Here is a 13,556-nt window from a genome sequence, read left to right as displayed (position 1 = left end):
ATTATAACCCCCGAAAACCAACACTCACCTTTCTCATCCTGCGACAAATCCTCCTGCGAACCCTTGCGGCGTCCCTCGATGGGACTGTGCAACGAACGCTCGGCACTAGCATCCGAATCTCCGTCGGCACCGGCAGTTCCAGCTGCGGCCGATTTGACGGATTTGTCCGGCACCAGCAGCTGCTGGCCGGGATAGATGAACGAACTGGCCAACCGGTTCAGCTGAGTCAGCTCAGACGGTGTGGTTTCAAAACGGGCCGCCAACGAGGTCAATGTGTCCCGGTCCTTAACCGTGTACGACATGGTCGGAATTGTTGGCATCGAGCGTTTCTTGTCGCCATCTGAAAGAAAAGACTGATTAGAGAAGAGGCTTCCAAGAAAGGTCAATTGTAAACATAGCCATAGGTTTCGTCAGCGTCACCTACTTTGCTGTTGATATTCGAACGGGCAGTAGCTTTGTTCCACCAAATTGACGGCAATCGTTTCCTTATCGGTAAAGTGAATCACATAGTCAGTGGTCGGTAGAGGGAAACGTCTGCTAATGAAAATTACTATTCGATAGTTTTCCTTTGACGAACCGACGAAACTCATGTCAACCGATAGTGGGGATAGCTTCTGAACCACCGAAGACGCACTACTTTACTGAGCCACGACTGACTGTCCATCTGACGGTTCTGGGATCTCGAATGTCATAACAAAAGCGCGACTGCTGCGATTCGCAGCGCATACAAATCTGAGGTTTTGCTGAGCTCAGCGATACATTTGTGAGAAAATGTTTACACTTTGATTCAAGTGAGAGGATACAACAGCGGCTTGGCGATTCTGGAACGTATGGTCACTAACGAATGCCGTTTGTTTTCCAAATAATTGCCATTGGGTTATTTAATTCTGTATGCAATCATTATAATGGTGGACGGAGGGAATAATGTGAACAAATCGACATCCATAGCAGAGACAGTGGGAGTTTTATCGAATTTTAATTTTTTCCGTTTTCCCAAGTATATGTACAGTACCATAAAAACTTGAAAACTCTTGTGAATGAACTAGAGCTATCTGAAAAAGCTTATACATGCCATACAGTTTACCATTTGAATTTGCAGTGTTCCGCAAAAACGATTTGTGCCGGTCGAACGGAACGAATCGAAGATCAACCAACAAGAAATAACCTGAACGCGGCAGGTCCCTGAGGCGCTCAGTATAACAAACAAAGGACCGCGCTTGTGGTGGAGTGGTAAGCGTAACCACCACTCACCCCAGTTGGTCTGGGTTCAATCCCAGCCGATATAAATGACAAAACAAACGATTTGTAAGGCATTTGTGTACCTAGTGTGACAAAAATTCTACAGGTACAGATTGCTTGCCAAATAACGCATTTGCCAACCGATCAATGAACTTTTTATTATTCGAGATTTTCAGCATTTTTAAACGTGATGCGAATGTTTCGATTTTTCAGACGATTGCATATTTCTTTTTTGGCGGTTTCAATTGCTTTATCTCTATCTTGACCGCAACGTAACACGGAATTACGGAATCCACAGGATATAAACAATGCACTTCACCAGGAAACGAAATTGGCTATCCAGTTAGAATAAAATTAGCTGGTTGAAATGTTGCAATCATTACTTGTTCCCCTACTCTGTTCATACTGTCGTAAAGCACTTGTTTACACTGCCCACCCTGGATGGAATGCACTACACAAAATGTTAGATTTTAATGAAAAACATATTTTGCGGTGAGCCTTTTCATATTTCTTATCTCATTACAAATATGCCATATTTATCTTGCCAATCAAAAGAACACCATTTTTAACGATGTTATTGTCACGTTTGTTCACATCATCATCAGCCATAAACGCAAGCACGACTGCGCAACTTATATGATTTGTTTGTAGCCGGAAGTTCTGAGAGTAAGTGACTAATTTATTCTCCTTTTATTTAGTACTATTCATTACAAATCTGTAAACAGTCATAATTCACTGGTTGGGCCTCCACCTCAGTTTAACTAGTGAATAGTGTAAAGTAAATTAATGTAATCACATCTCAGCGAAAATGTATTTGTTGATTAATGTACATTTGTACGTCGAAGTATCAATTACTCCATTCTTTTAAATTTCGTTACATTCATTTTCCGTTCCCGACGATAGAACCATCTTTAGTGGGTACTGCAGCACGCATCATAGTATTGACTAATAGGGATGTATCTCCGACGACCGACATCCTTGCAGGTTTTGTGGGGGACGATTTGAATATTTCTTCAAAGGCAAAAATAATGCCGATAAATCTCTTTTTCAATACAAACTATATCCAGCTAATAGAACTATATCGCGTGATCTAACTAAACAACACTCGGCGTGTACGAATAAGTGTTTTGTCTACGTAACCGCCCGGGAAGTATAGACGAATGGTGTAGTCTCCGGACGGGCCTTAATTACAAAATATGGGGTTGGCTCCTTCCAGAACCCTTCACTTCAGTCAGTGAAAATTCAGTTATGCGATAAGCAAAATTCGAGGTGTATAGGAAAACAATTTACATTTACATTTACAATTACATCAGCCTCATTTTGAGCCTTTCGCCGAATCTGTTCCTCCAAACATTTTTTAAAGGGGCTCGTCTAGTGTCTAGTTTTCAATGCGAATGCCTTTTTGTGGCGCAGGGCATGAACTTCCGTCATTGCAAACAATGGGGCCATAGAGTAACCCATTGTAGAAATGAGACACAGTGTGGAAAATGCGGAGATAATCATGAAAAGTTTTCCTTCTGTGGAAAAACTCTGCATGAACTGTCGACATATCCAGCATATAAATATACGGGGAGAAACTGAAGCATTCTTTTGAGGACCACTCCGAGAAGATATGCTAAAGAAGGCTACGCCACTAATTCCTACGCTCAATTGTTTACTAAAGAACGAGATTTTGACAATCCCATTGAGGGAACAACTTCTAATTTTCTAATGAAGAGAATCAAGGTTCCTCGTAAAGGTCGGAAGTGTCCCTTAATGGGTGCTGTTACAAAATCGAAGTAAGTGCGCCAGTCCCATTATTTTCCTAGATTTTACGCAATACATTTGCATTATGTAAAACCTGATTAACTTCTCACGTAGATTTTCCACAATTTTAACCCTTGTGAAGGCAAGCTAAAATCCTAACATTAAAGGGCAAGCCGACGTATTAGAGTCATCGAGAACGGTCTCTGCGCTTGTGGTGTCGGTTATCACAAAATTAAACATGTTGTCTGGTCGTGCGCCTAGCATTCTAGCGCCAGATCTTCGTTAAATGAATCCTTTCGGCTTCGTTCCAGTCTGAGATGTGCTGGCTATGCTCGACTCCTCATATATGTCTCTCATACACGTATTTTTAAACACGATAGGTATCCAAAATTAATTATCCCTTCTCTTTTGGTTGACATGCTAACAGCTACCTGGAAAGTTGATCCCAAGAGTTCCCAGTGGATCCAAGGAGGCCAGTCGGCGATTCGGTTCATAATGTTCCGACAGTGTTCTTCCTTTTACCAAAAAGCTACAAGTTTAATTTCTTTTTTCCTTGTCATTGTTGTAAGCCCTCTTTTCACTTTCCCTGATAAGGACTCTGCTAATGATGTTGAAATCAATCCCTGTTGTGTATGTTTTTTTATCTTCCTTGTAAAAAGCCTACTAGTATTTCTTCTTGTATCAATTTCTAATCAAATATTTTTTTCATTTATTTAGTTCAACATCAATTTCATGATAACACTGAATCAACAATTTGCCTTCACAATACTCGATTTATAGCTGCAGCTCTCCAACGTCGGTTACGCCCAACACTCGCCAAATAACGTTCCACCTGGTCCGCCCATCGTGCTCTCTGCGCTCCTCGCCTTCTTGTACCAACCGGATCATTAGCGAACACCATCTTTGCGGGATTGTTGTCCGGCATTCTTGCAACATGCCATACCCACCGTATCCTTCCAGCTTTGGCCGCCTTTTGGATACTAAGTTCGCCATAGAGGGCAGCGAGCTCGTGGTTTATCCTTCGCCGCCGCGCACCGTTCTCCTGCACACCGCCGAAGATCGTCCTTAGCACCCGTCGCTCGAAAACTCCTAGCGCTTGCAGGTCCTCATCGAGCATGGTCCGTGCCCGTAGAGAACCACCGGTCTTATAAGCGTTTTGTACATGGTGCATTTGGCGCGGCGGTGAATCTTTCTTGACCACAGTTTCTTCTGGAGCCCATAGTCGGCCCGACTTCCACTGATGATGCGTCTTCGGATTTCACGGCTCACGTTATTGTCAGCCGTTAATAAGGATCCTAGGTAGACAAAATCCTCCACGACTTCGAAGGTATCCCCGTCGATCGTAACGCTGGGGCCTAGCCGGCTCTTGTCGTTGTCTGTTCCGCCTACCAGTATATACTTTGTTTTGGACGCATTTACCACCAGTCCGACCTTCGCTGCTTCGCGTTTCAGGCGGGTGTACAGGTCTGCCACCGCTGCAAATGTTCGGGCGATAATGTCCATGTCGTCCGCGAAGCCGGATTGGCCGGATTTCGTGAAGATCGTGCCCCGGCTGTTGAGCCCGGCTCCTCGCATCACACCCTCCAGAGCGATGTTGAATAGTAGACACGAGAGTCAGTCACCATGTCTCAGTCCCCGTCGAGATTCGAATGTACTGGAAAGTTTACCCGAAATCCTAACGCTGTTTTGTACACCGTCCATCGTTTCTTTGATCAGTCAAGTCAGCTTCCCGGGAAAGCTGTTTTCGTCCATGATTGTTCTTAGCTCTAAGCGGTCGATACTGTCGTATGCCGCCTTGAAGTCGATGAACAGGTGATGCGTTGGGACCTGGTATTCACAACATTTCTGGAGGTTTGCCGTGCGGTGAAGATCTGGTCCGTTGTCGACCGGCCATAGATTAAGCCAGCTTGTTAGCTTCGCACGAGCTGATTTACTTTAGGTGATAGACGACGGAAGATGATCTGGGATAGCACTTTGTAGGCGGCATTCAAAATGGTGATCGCTCGGAAGTTCTCACACTACAAATGGTCGCCTTTCTTATGAATGAGGCAGATAACCCCTTATTTCCACCCCTCCGGTAGCTGTTCAGTTTCCCAGATCCTGACTACTAACCGGTGCAGACAAGTGGCCAACTTTTCCGGGCCCAACTTGATGAGTTCTGCTGCGATAGCCAGCTGCTTTGTTGTTCTTGAGCTGTTGGATGACATCCTTAACTTCCCTCAACGTGAGAGTTGGTTCATTCCCGTCCTCAACTGCACTGACGTAGTCAAATCCTCCGTTGCCTTGGTCATCTGTACCCACATTCTCCTCGCCGTTTAGGTGCTCGTTGAAGTGCTGGTTCCACCTTTCTATCAGCTCACGGTTGTCCGTCAGCAGGCTCCCGTCCTTATCCCTACATATTTCGGCTTGCGGCATGAAGCCTTTGCGGGATGCGTTGAGCTTCTGGTAGAACTTCCGTGTATCTTGAGAACAGCACAGCAGTTCCATTTCCTCGTATTCCGCTTCTTCCAGGCGGCGTTTTTTCTCCCGGAAGAGGCGTGTCTGCTGCCTCTGCTTCTATTTGTATCGTTTCACATTCTGTCGGGTTCCATGCTGGAGGGAGGGATGCGTCTCGTCGCGCTGCATTATTCTCCTCCAAAACCACTCTGCACTCCTCGTCGAACCAATCGTTCCGTCGTCTCCGTTCCTCGTACCTGACAATGTCCTCAGATACGTTGTTGATGGCTGCTTTTACTGTTCTCCAGCAGTCCTCTAGAGGGGCCACGTCGAGCTCTCCCACGGCTGGCAACGCTGCCTCGAGGTGCTGCGCGTATGCAGTGGCGACATCTGGTTGCTTCAGTCGCTCCAGAGCGTACCGAGGTGGCCGTCGGTACCGTACATGAATAATGACGGATAGTTTTAAATAATAATTATACTTGTTGTTGCCGCGCAAATGAGTTAATTATACAATGTCAGCAGTGCATAAGAAATGCATCACTGCTACGCGTAGGGAAGGTTGATGTTGATCTTAAAATCCCGAAAATGAAATGAAAAGAACACAGAAAAAGGGATCACTGTCTATTTACCAACCTCCCTCGCCTAATATACATCCTTCTCACTTCTTCTACAGGCAGGATATTAATAAAAACAGAAAAACAGTACAAATGTAACCACATACTCCTTTGTTGTCAGATTGAACTAAAATTGCAGGCCAGAATTTATACAGAAGTGAACAGGTAGGCAATTCAAATGGGGAAAAACGTTAGGATTAAAAAAGATAAATTTTCCCGTCACGATATATGAATCGCGCGGGCAACATGTAGCTTTAAGATAGCCTTTGTAAATATTTTTGAATAAAAGTTAAGTTTCAAGTTTCAAAGTGATTCACAGTGCTTCTTTAACTAACGAAAGAAAACCAAGGTATAATAATCAAATCAGATCTGTTTCGAGATCGTCATCGTCGTGGCAGCGTTGTTCCAAGTAGTGTTGAAATCATTGTTAATAGGAATTCTCTTGCGTCGTTTCACTTGTTAAAAAATTAAAATCCTGTATCTAATCTATAAAAATATTTCTAACTTTAGTATAAATTAATGAATTGGAATGATTTTTTTGTGTAGGGGAGAGTGGGTACACTTGATCCCCCTTTTGTTTTTTTCTCATAACTTTTCAATGAAATAAAAATTTAAATTGAAACACTCGCCATTTTGTAGTCAATTTGAATTGTAAGAGCTATGAATAATATGTAAATCCGAATACTATGCCCTGTCAGTAATGTAAACAATTTTGAAAATCATATTAAAACGAGGTTTTTGTAAAAACGTGTGGTAACTTGATCCCCTGCCTACTAGGGATAAAGAAACAAAGCACACTATGACTAATAGACATGGATGTTCAGCTAATCACCTGTCCTGACAAATTAATTAATTAGACTATCTTTTTAGATGCACGACAAACTTTACAAATCACAGTAGAAAGTCAAGACAAGCATTTGCGGTAAATCAGTGCTGTTTAACTGGCTTCTCCAACCTTCAGTAACTTATACCATAATTTGTTTACGGATAAAACATTATAAATCAATTAATAGTGCCAGGTACTTTATGAAAATGATGTGTTTCTATTTCTACACATTTCGAAAGTGTTTGAGCGAGCTAATGGTAGGGATCAAGTGTACCCAGTGTTACAGGGATCAAAGATACCTATTGTACGAGGTGAACAAATTTTTTTTTTGTATGTGTTGTAAAACTTTTTATTCGAAAAACGTTTTTTTCTAGATAAAAGTCCTTAGAAAGTAACACTTGAAAATATTCATATATAATTAGTTCGCCGATATCAGACAACCGTTTAAAAAATTTGTAAAAAGATCTTCGAGATAGATATCAACACATATTTTCTAAAATATTGCACAACTGTTCCAAACAAAATGATATACGTTAGATTTGTTTTTTAAACATCATAAGCGACCAAATTTTTCATTTTCTTTTTGTATTGTGGTAAATTTTGATGCATAGATTATGAGATCAAGTGTCCTAATTCTCCCCTATCGATCTGATCTCCTTAGCATAAATATAAAACATAATTTCAAATTCCAAACAAATCCTAATTATCATCCCATATTTCCAAAAAAAAATAATTGTGAATCAAATAAATTTCTATCTGAATAAAAATATGAAATTGTTGTACATCGAGAATATCAGACGCATGCATTTTGTGCGCGAGACACATACGTGGTTAATATCAGGTTTTGGTTTGTTCCAAACATTTGACGGAGTAATTCCCCTCTCGGTAATTTTCGAGTGGGTAGTACTCTTCTGGTTTGACCTCTGTGCCTCCGAGTTTTAAATCAATTTCTCCAGGCCTGTTGGGGCGATGAATGGTGTTAGCTGTTTGAATTTAATGTATTTCTTGCAAAATATTTCATAAACGTAATTAGTGCAACTACTATTACTTGGGTTCAGATTTATATGGCCCAACTAACCTTTCGTTACAAGGTGGCCAAGGTGAGTCCACTAAATATTTCGGATTTCGTACGCAAAACAATAATAATAAAAAAGGATTTTCATTACAAAAATATTCCTTTATATGTTACAATTGAAACTTTACATCCCACTCAATGTCTCGAAATAGTGTAACAATGTTAATTTCTACAATTTTACAACCTCACTTCACCAGTTTGGGATGGCGGGTTCGTTCTAATCCAACCGGCTGGGAAAACATTAAGCTTTCTCCTGGTTTTGTCGTTGGCTGCTGCTACATCAGCTCTTAATTGTTGACTAGAGAGAGGAGCTGTGCTCTTTGTTGGACCTTCCCCCTGGTGACGAATAACCAGATTTTTGCTTTCCACAAAGTGCTTCCCAGGTGATGCCGCTACTCTGCCTCTTGTTAGTTGTGGAGGAGCAATGCTCGTTTATCTTATCTTCCAAAGCGAGAGTGAACAGTGCTCTTGTATTCTTTGAATTTAAACGGGGAAGTAAAATTGTACACATTAATAAACGGATGCTTCCGCCAGGGTTCCGAACTCTTCGATATGATACGATCAGCAGAACTATCTACTTGGCGATATTTGATGCAAAATGACGCCTCATTAGCGACTTCATTTCACATTCTGCAAAAATGTGTGCACCATTTTTGTCCAATGTGTAAATGTTCGTGTCGTTCGCTTACATTATTATAAATTAACGCTGTGAAGAATATTTTGAGTCCAACTTACTATCGGTTAAATTCAGTAAAACAATAAAAAAAAATCGATGTGTAAATTTGGGAGACTCTGTGTCACGGCTTCCTTCACAAGGTAAGCACGTTGGTCCCGGTTCATGTGTTGATCACCCGATACAGGTCCGACTCGATTATCCGGGGATTCGATTATCCGTGATTCGATTATCCGGGGAAAATGATTCGATTATTAGGGTGTTTCGAAAAAGATTCAAATTTCAACTAGAATGTCTGATTATAGTGCTAATTCGATCATTGCAGTGAACAAAACTTTTTTTTCGGGGGGTCTACAGCTAACCTCCTCTCAAATTTTGGCGTACCTCAAAAAAAGCTTATATATGGGTTATTCTGCGCAAAGTGGCCAAATAAACCAAAACTTGGAATCGACCTTCACGAATTGGAACCAGTTTTGAATAAATTGTTCATCTAGAGCCAATATATAATATCCTAAATTATTGCGTCATTTTTAACCACCCCTCGGTCCATGGGAACACTCCTAATTTTAACAAATTGTTTAATTGTTTAAAAAAAGTAGTTGTTCTTCGGATTATATTTCTGGTACTCTTTGCACTAGAAGCAATCAGAGAGATGATTCTTGAAGGATTTGTTTAATGAATGTGGAAAAAATGTTAGTTTTTACGGCAGTGTTGCCAAATATGCAACTTTTTAGTTTTAAACTAAAAGTACATTTTTCTTGTAATATATATATATATATATATATATATATATATATATATATATATATATATATATATATATATATATATATATATATATATATATATATATATATATATATATATATATATATATATATATATATATATATATATATATATATATATATATATATATATATATATCGGTACAGACCTTTTTACACATAAAATGTCGTTATACCTACTCGGTCGGTTTCTGACACTCTCTTGGGATAATGATGACATGCTGTTCAGGATTCTGCTTGGATACTTTCTAGGATTCTGATCGAAGTTTTCTTAGCATTCCAATGGAATCTATTTCAAAATTTCGAATTAATCCTTATCCGTATTTCTATGTTTTTTTTCTCTGAATTTTGATGAATCCTGCTCAAAATAGCATTCTGCTGAAGATTATGATCATAATCCTATTTTCAATGAAATCCGGTGTAAAATTCTGATGAATATCCTGCTTTGAGTTCCAATGGACTTTGACACAATATTGCACTTCTTCCATTATCCCCTTCAACAATTGATTCCTGCTCAGAATTCTAATGGCATCTTTAACCCATTCATTCCAGTGTTGTTGATATACAACCATGTTTTTTAACTACTATAACTTTTGGTTCACTCAACGTATGTTTACAACAACAAGTAAGGCTAAGAACTGGGACTAATATCTTTCATTCGAGCAGTAACAGTTATAAATATGAGGAGTAGAAAAAAAGTTATCACAATTAATCTGATTGGGTTCCGCTGAAACAGTCCTGCCAGGGATAGTTTCTGTTAATGGTGAAAGTGAAATTTTTGAATATTTTCGTAGCCAATATGTAAAAATTATTGGAAACTGATAGAACTTTCTAATTTATACTGCCTTCAACTACCCTTCTTCATGAAATTGGACTTGATCGAAAAATAAATATTGAGCAGCTTCTAGCACTGCGATAGAAGCACATATCTTTATTAAACCAGGTGTTTCGTGTTTCATGATGCCAACAGTTCTAAAAAAAATAGTTTTGGAACCCTATAAGCGGTAGAAAAAAGTTGGTCGAGAAATGGTTAACAAGATTCTGATAAGACATCCGGCAGTCACTGGAAGCAATTTCAATTTTTGGGTAGCTCAAGAAAAAATGGATGTTAGGCTATGTTAAGAGAGCGCCAGCAGTACTTCTCGCTGAGAACCTTCTGTAGTTTTTCGCTGGTGACAAACATGATTGGGAGAGTTTGCAAAGACTGCATGCGTAGTGATTACCTGGCAATCCGGTACGACATTAGTCAACTAAATGATGTTACAAAGACAAGGATCTCTTTTTGGATGCACAATGCGCCCTCTTCTAACTAAAATGAGTGTTAAAAGAAACATTAGCTGTTATATGTGACACCACCACGTAAATTATACTGGAGATAAGAAACAGACGACCCCCCGTTTACTTACTTTATTTTTTTCTAGTCTACGAGTAATCGAATCATTTACCCCGGAAAATCGAAACCCCAGGTAATCGAGTTTGCCCTATATTACAGAAGACACACCTTATTAAAAATGCAAATAGCTATAAGCAACTGATACATACTATTAACTCGTTAAGAATATAAAAAATAAATGAAAACCAACATAAAATACAAATCACGTCTTGAAATTCTGAGAAATCGACTAGGGTCAAAATAGGCACATTTGCATTTACCATGATAGGAAAATTCAACCAGACCATTTTATTTCCAATTTCTTCGTGTATATAGCTTATATTCATAAAATAACACACAAAAAAGTTTAATTCGAGATGAGATTTTTTTTAAATCCCCGGATAATCGAGTCCGACCTGTATCTGTTTCTAGACACACCTATCTGGTGTCGGTGAAACACTGAGTGCGTACAGAGACCGGCGGAAAATGAACGAATAAAAAAATGAAATAAAAGCACTCAATGTATTCTACTACAGTTCTGCCACAAAAGTTTATATGCACTATACTTAAAAGTATCTTTTCAATAGATATCGATCGTAACCTTTTCTGTGTTTGAAAAATCTAGGGGAACGCGGGGCAAGTCCGACACCTTAAGCGCAATAATTTTTCTAAAATTCCACAAAGATCCTAAAATTGTATATTCTGTGCATAATCCTTGTTTAGGTGGTTCTTAACAAAATATAATTTTTTCAGCGTTTCAAAAAATTGCATTCATTAAAAATTATTGGTTGTCAAAAATGACCGACACCCCAAAGGGGCAAGAGCGACTCCCTTTTCTTTTTGTCCATTTTTTCCCATTAAAAATGTATTGTGTATGTGTTATAAAGTGCAATGATGTGTATATGAGTATGTGTGATGCAAACGAATGCTTTCTGTAGTTTTATCGCGTAGCAAGAGGAAGAGCATTAGAATACGTGGTGTTATGAATAAATAATGTTTAACGCATGGTTTATATTATAGTACGGGTTTTCTCAAGTAATTCTTTCGAGCTTTATTGCCACTTGTATAGCCATTCTAATGAGGAAGAGCTGTTCTGCAAGCAGATTATATACGCTGTTACTAGGAGTCATTCACTTAGAAGTGACGCACGCTTCGTAGTAAGCTATCGGGTTCGTGTTGTGATTTTTCGGAACACTGTTGATCAACAATCCGACGGTCAATGAAAATTTTTCCGTGTATTTCCGTGTATTTTGATTATTAACATGACGTAATTATAGTATAATCGAACACAACAAATATACCGAGTCGTTTGTATCGAATCAAAAACGAACCCAATTATCTAAACACCGTGTCGGTCTTACCCCACCCAAAAACTGTCGGTCTTACCCCAACAGCGCACATTTTTGTTAAATGCTCAATTAACAGTCAATTAACAGTATTGAAATACTCAAACTTATCTTCAATACACACAAATAACGATATGGAGAGTAGAATAGAATGTGTGACAAAAAACTGGTCATTTTCAAAGCTTTTGTGTTATTAAAACCTTAAAATGTATCAACTAAAAATAACATCCAAAAGCGTATCAACTTAGCTTTCGCTTTTGTTTATTTTGTTGACGTTTAATGAACCCATATGGCATCGATATGTATCGAAATGCCTAAAATAGTCGTACTAATAATATCCTGTCATTATTGTATGATTTAAAATTTGATATCTGGGAAAAGTCGTGGGGTGTCGGGCTTACCCAGGGTGTCGGGCTTCCCCCCAGTTCCCCTACAGTGATGTAGGGGGCTCTTATGCAGTAAAAATCACCAAAACCTAATTATTACGCAATTTTTGCGTACAAAGTCAAATATTTTGGAAACAAAGTTAAGGAACCTTTTATTTGAGCCATTGACAAAAAAATCGATTCAGCGGTTTAAATGTTGCCAAACTTTTGAAAAATTGTTGATTTTTTATCCCAACCCCCAACGCGGAAAGCGACAACCTGATACAAAATACAAACACCACATTTTTCGATAACAAACGATTGTATCAATAATTACAAAATTCTGAGACAAAGATTTAATACAAGTTGGAAACTTTCGGAGGCAGTGCTTGTAAGACGGAGCCCGATATGGAAGGAAGAAGTCGATTCCTAGTCCTACCATAAATGTCAAATTCAACTTTGAAGCTAATCGGAAAAATCTAGCTACCGGATCAGAGAACCTTAAGTTTGCTTACGAATCCCACACCCTAGCTGCATTCAGCAAACATATCGCGGCTTTTAAAGCCTTTCCGTGTTATGTGCGAATCAATCAACATACCTTTTGACAGCCGATCGATGCTCTCGAATCTGCCCTCCACCTTGGACCGTAGTGAATCCAGATCGAAGGGTGCCGCCAGTCCATGATCGACGCTCCTCGATTTGCTCCTGCAAGAATAAGGAGAGGGGAAAAAAGAACGAATATTAACATTGTATTGACATTTGTGTCTGCCTCACTATTTAACTGAGAAATAAATCTCCTGTCACGTTGGGTGAGAATCGAATCGGAACGATTAAATACAACAGTCGACAGCGTTAAAATGCTATTTATCAATTTTAATAGTGCTACTTTTTTATGAGAATCTGTAAAACTTGCAGCGAATGTCGAAGAGAAAACACAATGTACAGGGTGCGCATGCATACAATCAGGCACAGATAAATTGCAAAAATATGAACCATAAAAATGTACTTCTGATAAGCTGTACATTACTTCTAAAAATAATATAGACTTACCTTTTTCGGCGGTGTTTATTCTACTT

At 39.3% G+C, this 13,556-nt stretch overlaps 1 protein-coding gene across 13 annotated transcripts in view; it reads right to left on the bottom strand.

The window, feature by feature from the left end:
- LOC131684306 (TLD domain-containing protein 2) overlaps positions 1-13,556 on the bottom strand; it is a 688,368-nt gene that overhangs the window by 181,133 nt on the left and 493,679 nt on the right. For all 13 annotated transcript variants that reach the window (XM_058967047.1, XM_058967051.1, XM_058967048.1 and 10 more), the window contains 2 exons: positions 13,079-13,185; positions 29-340 (listed from right to left, as the gene is read on the bottom strand). In XM_058967047.1, the coding sequence (XP_058823030.1) occupies positions 29-340; positions 13,079-13,185 (419 nt within the window). The remainder of the gene's footprint in view (positions 1-28; positions 341-13,078; positions 13,186-13,556) is intronic.

This window comes from Topomyia yanbarensis, chromosome 2 (genome assembly GCF_030247195.1).
Source record: "Topomyia yanbarensis strain Yona2022 chromosome 2, ASM3024719v1, whole genome shotgun sequence".
Lineage (NCBI taxonomy): Eukaryota > Metazoa > Arthropoda > Insecta > Diptera > Culicidae > Topomyia > Topomyia yanbarensis.
The sequence above is the reverse complement of the archived record's forward strand: the minus strand, read 5'-3'. Positions and strand labels throughout refer to the sequence as shown.